Genomic DNA, 14406 nt, shown 5'->3' with positions numbered 1-14406 from the left:
TGCTCAGGATTTGCTCTTCCCACCCCATGTAAAAGCCAAACTTCATCCCAGGGGTTAAAGGGGACTGGGGCAGACCCTAAACACCCCCCCCAAACCCCCAACCACCCCCACCCTGCAAAGCGCGCATGCCCACAGCCACCCTCAGACACCCAAATTATCTGCAAAGACTTTTATTAGCACCAAAAGGATTAAAAAGTGGCCAGAACAGATGTGGCTGCCCCACAGAACAAAGCACCCGCGGGAATCATCAACAAGCAGCCCCCAGGGGGGCACCACGCGGCGCAGCAAACCCCAAATCTCCGCCGTCCTCCTGCTCCTGGGGGGGTCAGACGGGGCTCAGAGGCGCAGGAGGAAGGCCAGGTCCATGGTGTCGGGGATGCGGATCTCATCCAGGTGCACGGGGGAGGCGACGAAGGGCAGGTTGACGGGGAAGAGGTGGCTGGTGTCCACCAGCAGCTGGCTGGGCCCCCCCTGCTGCTGCTCCTGCAGCCGCTTCTGCAAGGGACACAGCGCCGGGTGGCAAAATGGGGACGGCAAAATGGGGACAGAGCCCGGGGGTGAGGTCCCCGCTTACCTCCACGCTGCTGATGAAGTCGGGGCTCACGCGCTCCTCCAGCCCCGCAGCGGGGGTGTAGGCACGCAGGATCTTCACGACCTGGAAGGGACATCGGGGGAGCTCTGTGACCCCCCTGCCCCAGATCCCAGCCCCAGGGGGTGACCCCAAATCCCCCCCCCGGGTACCTGCTGCGGGGACAGCACCGTGCAGAGGCTGCAGATGGCCCCGGCGTCCTCCTCCGTCGCCTTCTTCACCTGCAGCAGCTGTGCAGCCTGCACCAGCGGCTCCAGCATCTCGCGGGCCCCGCTCTGCTGCAGCCCCTGCGCCCGCAGCCACTGCTCCAGCTGGCTGATGTTGTACCTGCCGTGACAAAGGGGGGTCAGGGGGATGCACCCACCGCGTCCCGACACCCCAAAAATGCGCTACGAGCCCGTGGGGGGACCAACCTGAGCTGGATGCCGCGGGTCCAGGAGCAGGCGTCCTTCCTCAGCAGCAGGTAGTTGAGGGTGGTGCCGCTGACGAGGAAGAGGAGCTGGCGCAGGACCTGGTGGCCCACGGCCGGGGCCAGCCCCTGGCGAGCCAGGAGCTGGAGGAAGGAGCCCAGCTGCTGCAGGAGCTCGGGCAGGGTGTGGGCTCCGGGGGCCGAGGGCCGGTGGAGGCCGGGAGGGCAGGAGGAGGCCAAGCCCTGGATGGTTTCGCTCTCCAGCATTGCGGAAACTGGAGGGTTAGGAAGAAAAAAGAGGGAAAAAAGGTTGGTCAGAGCAAAGAGGTGCTGTGTTGTGCTTTGCAGGGCTCCTTGGCTCTGAATTGTGGTTGGGGACAGAGGAACTGGTGGGGCAGGGGGGTGAGTGAGCCCCCCAGGGCTACCCAGGGGTGCTGAGCCCCCTCCAGCTCCCCCTGCCAAGCTGGGAGGCTCGGGGAGCAGCGGGACCCCACAGAGCCCCAATTCCAAGCCCAGCTCTGGGCACACCACAGGCTGCTCCTGCAGCCCTCCCCTCCCCAAGCCAGCATCCCAGCACAGGGGCCCTGCGAGCCCCCCAGCCCCAATTCCCCAAGCCCCCTGGGTACCGATCATGGGCTTGAGGCGCTTCTCGGCGGTGCGGACGAGCTGCTGGTAGAGCTGCACGGCCAAGGCGCCCAGGCTGCGGCCAGCACTCTGCAGGTCCAGGTGCTGCAGGCGGTGCGTGCTCTGCCGTGCCGTGTTCCCCTGGGAGCAGCTCTGCGGGCACGGCCAGGTCAGGGAGACAAAAAATAAGAATAAAGAAACACAGGGTACCCCCCCCATCCCTCCTGGGGGATGAGTGCATCGGCTCCATCCCTCTACAGCCCCATGCACACCCAGGTTGGGATGCTTGGGATGCAGCCCCAGCTCTGGGCAAGCTTCACTGCCCCCTTCCCAAAGTCCCCACAGCCCCCGCACTTCCCAGGAAGGGTGTAGGGGTGTGATGTCCCCCCCCCCCCCCCAGCCCAACCTCACCTCATCCCGGCCGTACTGGCGCAGGCAGTTCAGCAGCTGGCAGGTGTTTGCCAGCCAGAGAGCCACAACCTCAAAGTCATCGCTGTGCTTCTGCAAGGGGGGGAAGTGAGCACAGTGGGGGGGTCAGCGAGGCTCCAGCAGTGCCTGCATCAAGCACCCCCACCCCACGTTTTCTCCAAGCCCCCCCAGCCCCAGGGGATGCTCAGGTTGGGCTCCCCAGCTCCGCCACACAAAGCCCTGGGGACCAGGCTGCAGCCCCAGTGCCTCCCCCCACGTTGGCCAGCAGAGCTCCTGCTCCTCAGCCCAAATCCCCCCCCCGGGGGCCAGGCCCAGCACCTTCATCACCCTCTTGATGGCGTTGATGGCTGCATCCAGCAGGGAGCGGGCCCGCGGCTCGTCACGGCAGTGGTCAGCGTGGCGGAGGCAGAGGAAGAGGAGGAAGGCCGGCAGCTCCGGCAGCGCCCCAGGGCTGCTCTGCGGGCGGTAGTCTGCAGGGGGGAGCAGGGGACAGGCATTTACCGAGAGCTGAAGGGGGCAGGATGCTGCCCCAGCGAGGTGGGAGGGATGAGACCTTTTTTTGGGGAAGAAATCCTTGTAGGGAGCAAGCTGCTCCGTTGGGTAACGGGGTCCCCGTCCACCCAAACCCTACCTGTGATGACGGCCTTGATGATGCGCCCTTCGTCCTCCATCCTCCACGCCAGCATGGCCTGGGACAGCCCCGGTGGGGATGGGGCTGCTTGGGACGCTGCTGGCTCCTGCCCCAGCCCGGTGGTCTCTCTCTTCACTGGTGGGGAGGAGCAGGGGGGTCACATTCTGCTGTGCCCTGGGCTGGGGGACCTGGAGCAGGTCCCTTCGGCTCAGCCCAAAAAGAGCTCCCCGGGGTTTGGGGGTGCCCTGGTCCCCACACCTTGAGGCCGGGTGATGCACCAGCCCCACAGCAGCCTGACCCAGCTCCCCATGAAGGCGCTCACCTGTGAAGTCCTGGATCTGCTTCGCATAGGCTCTGAGCTGCTTCTGGAGCTTCATGGTGGTCCTCTCCTGCTTCTCCAGCTTCTGGGACAGCTCCTGGGCAGGGACAGCTCTTGTAGGGCTCAGCCACCCCCACCAGCACCCAGCTCATGGGGTACAGAGCTGGGGGATGCCTTGGGTGCCCTGCACCGCTCCCCAGTGGGATGCTGGGGCTCACTATGGGGCGGGGGGAGCTGCCTGAGCCCTGTCCCCCCCCCACCCCTTACCCAATTCTCCTCCTTGAGCCGCACGACGTGGTGCTGCAGCCCCTCCTGGCCCTGGTGCCGCTGCAGGTCCTGGATGAGGGCTGCCTGCTGCTGGCTCAGCTGCTTGAGCGAGCGGATGTCGAGGTGCAGCCCCTCCACCTCCTCCTCGTGCTGCTGCTTCTCCTCCTGCAGCTGGCTCGCCAGCAGCCTGCGTGCGCCGGGGGAACCCCAGTCACCGAGTCAGGCCGGTGTCACCTGCCTGGCCTGCCCTGGGACCCGTGCTGGCATTATCATTGTCACACAGTGGGGTCGAGGGCACCCTCAGCATGCCCGTGCGCCCCACTGAGGGGTGCAGACCCAGGAGGAGGGGACCCAGCAGGGCTCAGATGTGTGCCCATGGGAACCTCCTGCAGACCAACGAGGCCACACGCAAGGCGCTGCGCCTGGGTTGGGGGAGTCCCAGGCATCAGCACAGGACAAAGGGATGGAGAGCAGCCCCGTGGAAAGGGCTTGGGGTACCGGTGGGTGGGAAAAAGGACACGAACCAGCAGCGCCTGCTCGCAGCCCAGGAAGCCAGCGGCACCCTGACTGGGGGGAGGAGGGGATCGTGCCCCTCTGTTCTGCCCCTGTGGGACCCCACCTGGAGCACAGGGTCAGGGAGTCCAGAGGAGGCCACGGGGATGCTCAGGGGATGGAGCAGCTCTGCTATGAGGACAGGCTGGGACACCTGGGGGTGCTCAGTCTGGAGAAGAGAAGGCTCTGGGGAGACCTCGCAGCAGCCTGCCTGGGCCTGAAGGGGACTTTAAGAGACTTCTCACAAGGGCACGTACTGATATGACAAGGGGTAAGGGATTTAAACTAAAAGAGGGTAGGTTCAGATGAGCTGTTAGGAAGAAATTCTTCCCCCTGAGGGCAGTGAGACCCTGGCTGAGGCTGCCCCGAGGAGCTGTGGGTGCCCCATCCCTGGCAGTGCCCAAGGCCAGGCTGGATGGGGCTCGGGTGGGCTTCGAGGTCCCTTTGAACCCAAAGCTTTCCATGGTGCTGTCAATCATCACACCCCATCCCTCAGGGCATCATTTTTCCCTCACAAAGCCTGCAAGCTTGGGATTTTCCCCCACCCTGATCTTCCCTCTGGATGCAGCAAGGCCAGCTGGGGGCACCCAGCAAGCTTGTGGGGTGGGGGCACCCATTCTGGGGAGCTCCAGCCTCCCAGGAGGATGCAGCACAGCAGGGAAGAGGAGCTGAGGATGTGGGTGGGGAGATGGCTGCTTTAGAGGTTTGGAGCTGCCCAGCACCACAGCACTGCAGTGGTGAGGTGGCTGCAGCTGGCCAGGACAGCAGGGAACCCCCCAGCAGCACCCCACGATGCTGCACCCCACTGCAGGGAACCCAGCCCCAGCCAGACCCTCCCTGTGCCCCCACTCACTTGTTGGCAACCTGCACGGCATCGTAGGCGTGCTTCAAGTCATCGTCTGCCGCCTTCTCCGGGCTCCTGCCCAGCCCCAGCATCCCAGCGATGTTCTGCCAGGACAGCAGGGCAGGGTGAGAGCAGCCCCAGCAGCCCCATCCAGCCCCATATCAGTGGGGCAGGGACTCACCCTTCGCTTGAGGAAGTCCAGGGGTTTCTTCTCCTCATGCTCAGCAGAGGCTTTGCTCCTCCGCAGCTCCTCGCGGGTGCGGGCCAGCTCCTCAGTGACGGCGTTGAGCTGCCCCAGCAGCAGGAGGTACGCCCGCTCCAAGGGGTCCTGCCCCGTGCCACCGTTGGGCAGCGGCTCCCCCGCGGGCTGGGGACCCTCAGGCACCTGCTGCCAGCGCTCCTCCGGCCCCTGGGTGCAAGGAGGGGGCTTGGAGTGGGAGCCAGGGGCTGAAATCCCTGCAGACACCCCCCAGGTGGGCACATGGTGGCCCCACAGGCTCCTTGTCACCCCCAACCCTGGCGGCCCCACCGCTGTCCCCACTACCTCAGGCTGTTGGTCGGAGCCATCCCGCGACGGGGCGGTGGACATGGAGGACAGGTAGCTGCTCTCGGAGCCCAGAAAGCTCTCGGATGAAGGGGAACGCCTGAAGGTGCTTTGCTGAGGGGGAGGAGGGCAGGGTTGGCGCCCCGCACCCCAGACACCGACCGGCCGGCACGCACCGCTTGTCCCCTCCCCAGGATGGGGCACTAGGACAGGGCAGCTCAGCCCTCCAGCCCCACAGCTTAAAAGAAGGCGGTTTTGGAGCCTCCCCCTTAAATAAAGGTGCTTTTGGAGCCCCCCCCCCCAAAGGATGATGGCTTTGGAGCCCCCCTCCTTTAAAGGACAGTGGCTTTGAAGCCCCCCAGGCTGCCTTAGCTGGGGGATCCCCCAGCACACAAACCCAGTTACCCACTTCCCATAGCCCAGGGGGGGTCCAGCCCCCAGCCCCTCACCCTGTGGAAGGCCACCTCATCCCGCAGGTTCTCGTAGCCCTGCTCCAGGCGGGCGTACTCCTTCACCAGGCTCTGGTAGCGCGCCCGCTCCTCCTCCAGCTCCTGCTGCAGCCCCCGGCTCTCCCGCACCGCGCGTTGGTGCTGCTCTGCAGGGGACAGGGACACACGGGTAGGGGACAGGACACAGCCCCTGCAGTGAGGGGGGGCACACCAGGCCTGCAGGACGAGCCTCGTGCAGGATGGGGCAGGGGAACCCTTCTACCTTCCAGATCCTGCGACTGCTCCAAGGTGCGCTGGATCAGGGCATCCCTCTCCTCCCCCAGGTGCAGTTTCACCGCCTCCACCTCTGCCAGGCGCTGGGGGGGGAAGCAGAGGGGTCAGCACAGCCCAAAGAGCTCTCCGTGGGCACTCTGCACCAGGCTCAGTGCCCTGAAAAACCCCCAAAACCCCCATAGATCAAGAGCAGCCCCAGCTATCCCCACTACAGACCTTCCGGAGCTCATCGACCTCCTGTGCCAGGCGGCTCTCGGCGCTGTGCCTCTCCAGCTCCGCCAGCCGCTCCTGCAGCTGCTGGACCTGGGCATCACGAGCTGCATCCTCCCGCAGCCCCTGCATCTCGGCCCGCAGGCGCTGCACCTCCTCGGCGTGGGCAGCGTTCAGCGCCGAGAGCTGCTCCGCCAGCCGCTGCTTCTCCTGGGCCTGGGGGGCAGAGCAGGTTATGGGGTGCTGGGGGCGTCCCCTCGGGTTCCCTTCTCCCCACCAGTGGGAGCCCTGAGCCTTGGGTACCCCCCCCATCACCACGCAGAGCTGTCCATCAGGCACCGTCCCAGATGGAGCCACGCATTGTGAGCTTTGCCATGCCTTCAACATCCTGCTCCCCACCTCCAGGGACAGGGCAGCACCGCAGGGGCTCCCTCCCACCCTGCAGCCACCCCCAGAGCTGGAGCGGTGGCAGCCGGAGCCGAGACGCTCACCCAGATGGCAGCAGGAAAATTTGGCCAGTGGGAGAACGCGCTGTGCCGGAGCCATTTCGGCACACACTGCTGTGAGGCTGTGCCCACCCAAGCACCCAGGAGGGCTCCAGCACCTCCCTGGGGTGCATCAAAAACCCAGCAGTGATCCCTCAGCGCAGCACTCCTGCCTGGGGACACGCGCCCTGCAGGGCCAGCTCCATGGGCAGGATGGAGCAGCCCGGGGCTGTGGTTTTGGTTGGCAAAAACAGGTTGGAGGCAGGCTGCAGCACCCACCTGCTCATCCAGCCTGCACTGCAGCTGCATCACCTTGATCTCCATGCCCTTGTGCAGCTGCTTGTAGTGCTCCACCGAGCGCGCCTCCGCCCGCAGGCGCCGCAGCTCCCGGCGCGCCCGTGCCCGGCGGTAGCAGCACTGCAGGTAGAGCACGGCCCCGCGCAGCCGGGTGTAGTGGCTCCGGGCCAGCCAGCCCCTGACGGCCGCCTGGATCACCACGGCTTTCTGGTGCTGCACCATCTGCAAGGGAGAGACGGGGGCAGTGGCACCGCCAGCAGGCACGGGGACGATGGTGATGCCAGCCCTGTGCACCTGGGGACACCGGGGACAGTGCCATGCTGTCACCAAGAGGTGCTGTGATGCCAGCTGACCCCGAGCAGCATGGCAAGATGTCACCAAGGTGTCAAGAAGGTGACAGCATCACTGAGAGCACGCTGCTCCCCTAGCTGCATGGGGCAGGGGCTCCCCACCGCAGGACAGGGTCCCCAGCACCCTGCCAGGCTCCTACCTGCCGGTACAGACGCCGGGCGAACATGCCCCGGGCGAAGGCTTGGATGGTGACCGCAGCCCGGTGTGTGCGCAGGTAGGAGCGCCGGGCCAGCACCATCCTCACGGTTTTCTGCAGCACCACGGCAGCCCTGCTCCTCCGCAGCATCGCGGCAAGCCTGCGGGGAGGCAAGGAGCTGGGTGCAGGGCAGCAGAGCCCCCAGCACACCCCAGAGCCGGGTTTCTGCTCGTTGCATCTCCCCCAAAGCCCCATCCCTGCTCACCTGCGTGCCAGCATGCCCCGGGCATGGCGCTGCAGGCAGAGCACCGCGGCACGCACCCGCCCGAAGCGCCGCCGTGCCAGCCAGCCCCGCAGGTGCCGCTGCAGCAGGGTGCAGGCTGCCCGCAGCCGCCGGTACCGCAGCTCCTCCAGGTACGCCACCTGGCCGGCCCGGAAAAACACCTTGCTCTTCCCACACTGGTACTTGCTGGGGTCCTGGGGGCAGAAGAGAGGAGTCAGAACCAGGGAGGAGGCACACCCTGGACAGGTTCCTCCAAAGTGATGCTCTGCATGCTCCCAACCTCCCTTGCTCAGCTTCCCCAGCGGCTGGGGGAATCCCAAATCCTCCCCACCAATATTACACCCATTTCTGCACTCCATAGGGCATGCACACACACTGGAAGAAAGATGGGAAAAAGCATCAGCAGGGGATGCTCAGGTACCACAGCTGCACCCCCTGAGCAGAGCCCTTACCTGGAGCAATCTCCCCAGGGCAAGGCTGCAGCTCTGCTTCACATCAGCACCCCCCAGCTCCTCTCTGCTCACCAGAGCCCTGTATCTGTCGAAGAACTCCTGGTACGTCCACCTGCGGGGCACAGAGGGGATCAGAGGGGGGTGCTCTGGCCAAGGGGAGCCCCAGGGTGCTGGGGAAGGAGGGGGTACCTGGAGGGGTAGCCCGCGGCACTGATCCGGATGGTCTCCAGGACCCCACAGGCTCGCAGCTGCTCCACCGCTCGCCTGGAGTCAAACCTGGGGCCAAAGAGAAAAAAAACCTGATCCCATGCAGCTCATCCAGGTGTGCACCGAGGCATGCAGGGCAGGAGGGACAGGGCTTGGAGGGTGGGAGCAGAGCCCCATGGTGCCCCCACCGCACTCACACAAAGGGCAGCTTCTCATCGTTGGGTTTGATGCAGCGGACGTAGTGCGGCGTGGTGCTGCCCAGCGTCTCCATCAGCCGGTTCAGGGAGGCTCTGAACTGCAGAGCACAACGGGGAGGTGGTCAGGGCCAGCAGGAGGGCCTGGGGGGTCCCCTGGGACAGAGCAGGGTTCGGGGCTCCCCCGTCCTGTACCTGGCTGGAGATGGACTTCTTGCTCCTCTGGCTGCCAGGCAGAGACCTGCGGCTGGGGCGGCCGGGCAGCCAGGGGCCGCTGGACCTGCGGGACTGCAGGGACACGTCCCCATCCTCCAGGAAGAGCTCGGCCAGCAGGGCAGACTGCACGGGGCAGAGCTGTGAGCAGCAAGCAGCACCCCACACCGCCCCAGAGCCAGCACCGGCAGGACACAGCCCCAGAAACCAGCCCCATGCAGGATCCCGACACAGCCCCGATGTGCCCTAAATGTGCAGGGACCGGCTGTGCCCCTAAGGGAACCCAAGGGAATGTCGTGGGCACCCTCCCAGATGAAAAAAAGCTCTCCCCCCAGATGTCCCTTACCTTCTGCCAGGGCCACATGAGGCAGAGGGAGGAGGAGACAGCGTTAGTGACATGGGAGCAGCAGCACACCCCAGCCCGAGGGCAGGAGAAAAAAATTGAGTCACCCACATCACAGAGCACCCTGACCATGGGTCACCACCCCCAGGAAATTCAGGGCTCACCCTGCACGGCTTCCACCTCCCTCAACACCCACCCCTCCCAGCACCCACAGGACCGGCTCTCACCTTGCTGGCTCGCAGCAGCCCCACCAGCTCCTCGGGGATGGTGTCCCTGTTCTTCTCCACGAAGCCACTGCACTGGTACTCCACCTGGCAGGGGACAACGCCAGCACCACCGTTAGGGGCTTCCCAGCCTGGATTGGGGCAGGGCTCTTGGAAAGGACCCTTGCAGGAGCCAGGGCTGGCTGTGGTCACACCACTGATGGCACCGCCACCATAGGACCTCATTTTCTCTAATTCCTGCCCTTGGAGCTGCAGCCCAGCACGGAGAGGGCAGCAGCTGCAGGAGATGCCCCCAGCAGGTCCTGAAGGTCAGGCTGGGTGCTGCCAAACCCCCACCCAGCGAGGCACCACCACCACTGCAGCTCTCCTACCTTGCCAGCGAAGTGGCAGACAATGAAGGCATCCATGGGCCTCTTGGGCTTCTGGAAGTGGGAGCTGCCGAGGTGGGTCTGGTAGAGCTTCTGCGCCCAGCTCCCGTCACTGCCTTGGGGCATCTGAAAGGCAGAGGGGTTGGAGGGGTGGCCGAGGGCTCAGGGCACAGCAACCCGCTCCAGTGCCCTGTGCCCACCTTGCACTCCTCGTTCAGCAGGTCCAGGATGCCGAGGCGGCCCTCGATGAGCTCAATGCATGGCTGGTTGTCACAGAAGTCGACAAAAACCCAAGGGATCTCCTCGGTCACGTACTCCTCCTGCTCCAGCTTGAAGACGTGCTGGAGGGAGGGATGGGGAGCAGGATGAGGTGGGGCAGAGGTGGCCGCTCACCGGCCTGGCCGCAGGCAGCAGCTGGGTTTCTGCAGGGCAGGGGCACTTCTGGGGCTGTGCCCAGCTCCAGCAGCCTCCCAGAGCACCAGCCACATCCCCAGGGCAGAAAGCACCAGCACAGCCGGGTGCTGGAGGGGACATCTGGGTGACACCCACCAGGTTGAAGAGCTGCTGCAGCTTCTCGTTGGCGTAGTTGATGCAGAACTGCTCAAAGCTGTTGAACTCAAACATCTCAAACCTGCAGGCAGAGACACAGATGAGCAGGGCAGAGTCACCTCAACCAGCCAGGAGCTGCAGGTGGCCATGGACCCACGGCAGGAGCAGGACCGCGCTCTCCCACGCAGCGTGGCAGAGGGGAGCCATCCTTACCCATAGATGTCCAGGATGCCGATGGAGGTGTGGTGGCCCTCCGGTGACCGCAGGGCACGGTTGACCCTGCTCGCCATCCACCTGAAGACCTGCCCATACATGTGCTTGGCCAGGGCGTCCCGGGAGTCCAGTGCCTGCTGCCTGGAGAGCGGCTTCAGGTAGGTCTCCCCAGCGGTCACCAGCTTGCGGTGGCACAGCCAGCGTGTGACCTGCGCCTCCTCGATGCCCAGCAGCTTGCAGAACCGTCTCAGGGCCTCATCAGCGGGCTGCAGAGGGACAGAAGTGTCACCAGCACCGCCGGGATGCGGGTCCCGATGCGGCCAGGCACTGCGAGCTCTCGCCCACCTCCACGAAGCACCCGTCCCCGTGGCGGTCCCTCCCTCTGACCGCGATGTCACCCAGATGCAGGATGGCAGCGAGGACGGAGAAGAGCTCCAGCTGGTCAGCTTCGGGGACACCTGCGGGCACAGCGGGGCCGTGAGGGGCTGCCCCCAGTGCTGGGGGGATCCCCACATCCCACAGGCTGGGGAGATGGGAACAGCCAGCAGGTATCTGGGCTCCCCAGCACCGGGGTGTCCATCCCCAGTGCTCCCACCAGCAACGGGGTGAGGGCAGTGGGATGGTGGGGACCGGCCCTGCCCACCCCCACGGTGTCCCCCACCCATACCCCACCAGGACAGTACCCAGGAGGGCGAAGGCGTGCCGTGTGTTGTCCAGGTCGGCTGCATCATCCATGCCAGCAGCGCACCGCCCCTGGCGGGTGTAGTGGAAGGTCTCTGCCCCACCTGCGGGCAAGATGTGCAGGTGGTGAAACCAGCAAGGCCCCACCAGGCCCCAAACCCCCTCATCCTGAGGTGCAGAGCACACACAGCACCCGGCTGGCAGCCCAATCCTGCCCCCATTTTGGGGAACAGCAGGAACACCAGCACTGCCCGCGCCGTGCCATGGGGCCGCGGTACTCACGGAGACCCAGGCCCTGCAGCTCGGGCAGGGTGGCCGAGGCACAGAGCTGGTAGAAGATGTGGTAGTTCCTCTCTGCTCCCGCCTGTGGGAAGAGCGGCCAGGTCACCTCAGGGCCCCAAAAAGCCCCAGACTGGGGACAAGGGACACTTTGCTCTCCCAGCAAGACCCAGGAGGAGCACAGCAGCCCCTGTGCAGCCCCGAGCCCCACCTGGAAGGTGACGCGGGACTTCTCCAGCAGGTAGGTTTTGATGGTGGCCCCAGTGACACGGGCTTGACTGAAGCCAATCTCGATGTACTTCCCAAAGCGGCTGCTGTTGTCGTTCCTGGTCGTCTTCGCGTTCCCAAAGGCCTGGCAGGAGGCATCGGGTGGCCTCAGACCTCCAGGTGCTCCGGAGACCTTCAGTCCCCTCCACCCACCCATGTTACCAGGGGGAACATCAGGGATGCAAGGCCACAAGGAGCACAGGGACAGCCTGGGGGGCAGGCAGGGACCCACCTCCAAGACGGGGCTGGAGGCCAGCACCTTCTCCTCCATGCTGGAGTCCCCCAGGCAGCCCCCGACGGTGGTGAAGTACCTCATGGCGTACTTGGCCGACGCCGTCTTCCCTGCGCCCGACTCGCCGCTGATGATGAGGGACTGATTCTTCCCGAACCTGCAGGAGGGGGACACGAGCTCATGCCCCAGGGGGAAGGTTCTCCACAGGCCCTATGGGGGCTCCAGCCCTGCCCCACCACAACCCAGGGGGCTGCTCCCACAGCAGGACCCCCCCCCATGGCGCTGCTCTCACCTCACCATCTGCTTGTACGCCTCCTCCGCCAGCGCGAAGATGTGGGGGTCCATGTCCCCCATCTCCCGGCCGCTGTAGGCGTAGATCACCTCCTCCTCGTAGATGGGCAGCGGCTTGTAGGGGTTGATGGCAACCAGGATGATACCTGGAGAAGGGGACGTGCACAGGGAAGGGGCACGAGGGCACCGATCCCGGGGTGTGGGGGGGGGACACGGGGTGCGGGGGGCTCACCGCAGTAGGTGTAGATGGCGTTGGCCTCCAGGAAGCGCACGCGGAGCGAGTGCAGCACGGCCGGCTCGTGCAGGTAGCTCAGGGCCACCAGGTCGTCCTTGCCCGAGAGGCACTCGGGGTTGCAGAGAGGCGGCAGCTGGGACTCGAGGGGGTAAACCAGCGTCTGTGGGGACGGGGCAGGATGAGTGCCGAGCAGGGACAGGCGGCCCCACGGTGGCAGCACAGGCAGGGGACAAGCCACCGGGCACATCCACGGCCTCTCTGCTCCCCGCTGAGGAGCCCAGGCTGGTTTGGGGGCACAGAGCGAGCCCCAGCACCCAGCTTGGGATGCCTGGCAATGAGCAAAGGGGACCCACGGGGCCACGAGGCCCCAGCCTCACCGAGCCATCCTCCAGGCGGAGGTGCAGAACGGCGTCTCCTTCCTTGTAGTCTCTGGTTAGTTCTGCTGCCCTCCAGACCTGGACAGAGTCAGGGATCCAGACCCGGGCACCCTGTGGGGACACAGAAGGGATGAGGTCCCAGCAGACGGCCTCGAACACAGGACAGGAGATGCAGACAGCCCTGAGCTGGGCATCGCAGCCCCCTGCGGCTCTCGCAGGCAGCAGCCTGGTGCTCAGCATCACTGCCAGACACCCATGGACCTGCTGCAGGATCCTGCCCAGCTGTGCAGGGGGGCACTGGGGCTACTGCTGTGGGATCATCAAAGATCAGAGCCTGACACCAGAAACCTTCTGCAAAAAGGGGCTCAAAACCAGCTCCGGCACCCCAGAAACGGAGCCAGGGAGATACCCCAGCCCCAGGTTCCTTGTTCTGACCCAGCCCCGGGGCTCTCCCTCCCCAGCAGGCAGCACCCCCTGCCCTAGTGCTGTAGGGCTGGCCCTGCCCCACTGCAGGATGCAGGGAAATGGGGAACCCACAGCTCCGGGACCCCACTGCAGCAGCTCCGCCAGCCTGCAAGGAGCGAGGGCTGCTGCAGGGGGCCGGTGCCCCCGCTGCTCCGTGCAGGCAGGCACGAGGCCATATTGCAAGCTTAAAAATGGAAAAAAAAAAGCTCCTCTAATGGCTGCAGCGCTGCTGCCGGGCTCAGGGAGCACCTCACTGCTTCCACGCACAGCCTCGGAGCCCTCTGCTGCTCTCACACCCCGCTCCCACCCCAGCCCCTCGCCAGGAGCCAGGGCTGGCGATGCCACCCTGCTGCTGAACCCATAAACCCGGGGGGGGGCAGTGGGCAGCCAACCCCCAGGTGTGGGGAGCACCCACACCACTGCCCTGCTGGAGCCCAGCAGGCTGGGGAGGGGGCGCAAAGGGGGCTGCACTTTGGGTGCCCCCTCTCAGGGACCAGCAGCGGTCCCAGAGGTGCTGGGGGGGGGGGGGGGGGGCCAGCATTGCAGCCCTTTCCCCCCACCCCCAGCAGCACCAAGCCTCACCTGCCCGTAGGGCTGCCCTGCTGCCATGGTCCCCCCACTTCTGCCACACAGCTGCCCCCCCCCCGCCTGTGGTCCCTTTATGGCTGTTAATTGCTGCTAATTGGCTGGGGGGTCCCCGCCCACTAATTGCTGCTAATTGGGTGTGGGGGGCCTGCCCTGCTCGGCCACCTGGTCAGCCCCACACACCCTCACCCGCTAGGGGAGATGATGAGGGGCTGTGGCTAGCTTCTCCCCACCCCACAGCTGCAGCACCCTAAGAGACCCCCACCTCATAGGCACCCCCAAGACGCCCCCACCTCCCATTTGGGGCACCCCAACCCCCTCCTGGGACCCCCCTGAGAAGGGGACAACCCAAGACCCCTTGAAACACCCCCCTACCCAGGACCATGGAGGGCACCCCAAGCCTCTCCTATCTAAGACACCCCAAAATTGCCCTCATGCAGGGCAACTTGGGCCACCCGCACCCCGGCCCCCACCCAGGGCACCCCAAGCACCCATGGGTGAGCGATGGAGCGGGGTGCTGCTGAGCCACCCCCAGCTGA

The 14406-nt window shown here is 65.7% G+C and overlaps 1 protein-coding gene across 1 annotated transcript; it reads right to left on the bottom strand.

The window, feature by feature from the left end:
• Nucleotides 1-154: 154 nt before the first annotated feature.
• Nucleotides 155-14003, bottom strand: LOC137844763 (unconventional myosin-Vb-like). The gene is made up of 37 exons (XM_068661295.1): nucleotides 13865-14003; nucleotides 12818-12928; nucleotides 12438-12600; nucleotides 12207-12351; nucleotides 11915-12071; nucleotides 11627-11767; nucleotides 11419-11500; nucleotides 11139-11240; nucleotides 10801-10913; nucleotides 10456-10721; nucleotides 10243-10324; nucleotides 9894-10034; nucleotides 9697-9819; nucleotides 9314-9412; nucleotides 8741-9004; nucleotides 8549-8646; nucleotides 8334-8420; nucleotides 8145-8256; nucleotides 7675-7886; nucleotides 7413-7569; nucleotides 6905-7144; nucleotides 6147-6356; nucleotides 5920-6013; nucleotides 5658-5803; nucleotides 5209-5322; nucleotides 4846-5073; nucleotides 4674-4768; nucleotides 3269-3455; nucleotides 3005-3098; nucleotides 2683-2817; nucleotides 2370-2521; nucleotides 2034-2123; nucleotides 1625-1775; nucleotides 1003-1273; nucleotides 742-916; nucleotides 575-655; nucleotides 155-495 (listed from the first exon to the last, which is right to left on the bottom strand). The coding sequence occupies exons 1-37, from the start codon at nucleotides 13889-13891 to the stop codon at nucleotides 337-339; spliced, it is 5304 nt and encodes a 1767-aa protein (XP_068517396.1). The 5' UTR covers nucleotides 13892-14003; the 3' UTR covers nucleotides 155-336.
• Nucleotides 14004-14406: the final 403 nt, after the last annotated feature.

Source organism: Anas acuta, chromosome 26 (assembly GCF_963932015.1).
Source record: "Anas acuta chromosome 26, bAnaAcu1.1, whole genome shotgun sequence".
NCBI classification, from domain to species: domain Eukaryota; kingdom Metazoa; phylum Chordata; class Aves; order Anseriformes; family Anatidae; genus Anas; species Anas acuta.
Note: the sequence above shows the minus strand (reverse complement) of the source record. Positions and strands in the feature narration are given on the sequence as shown.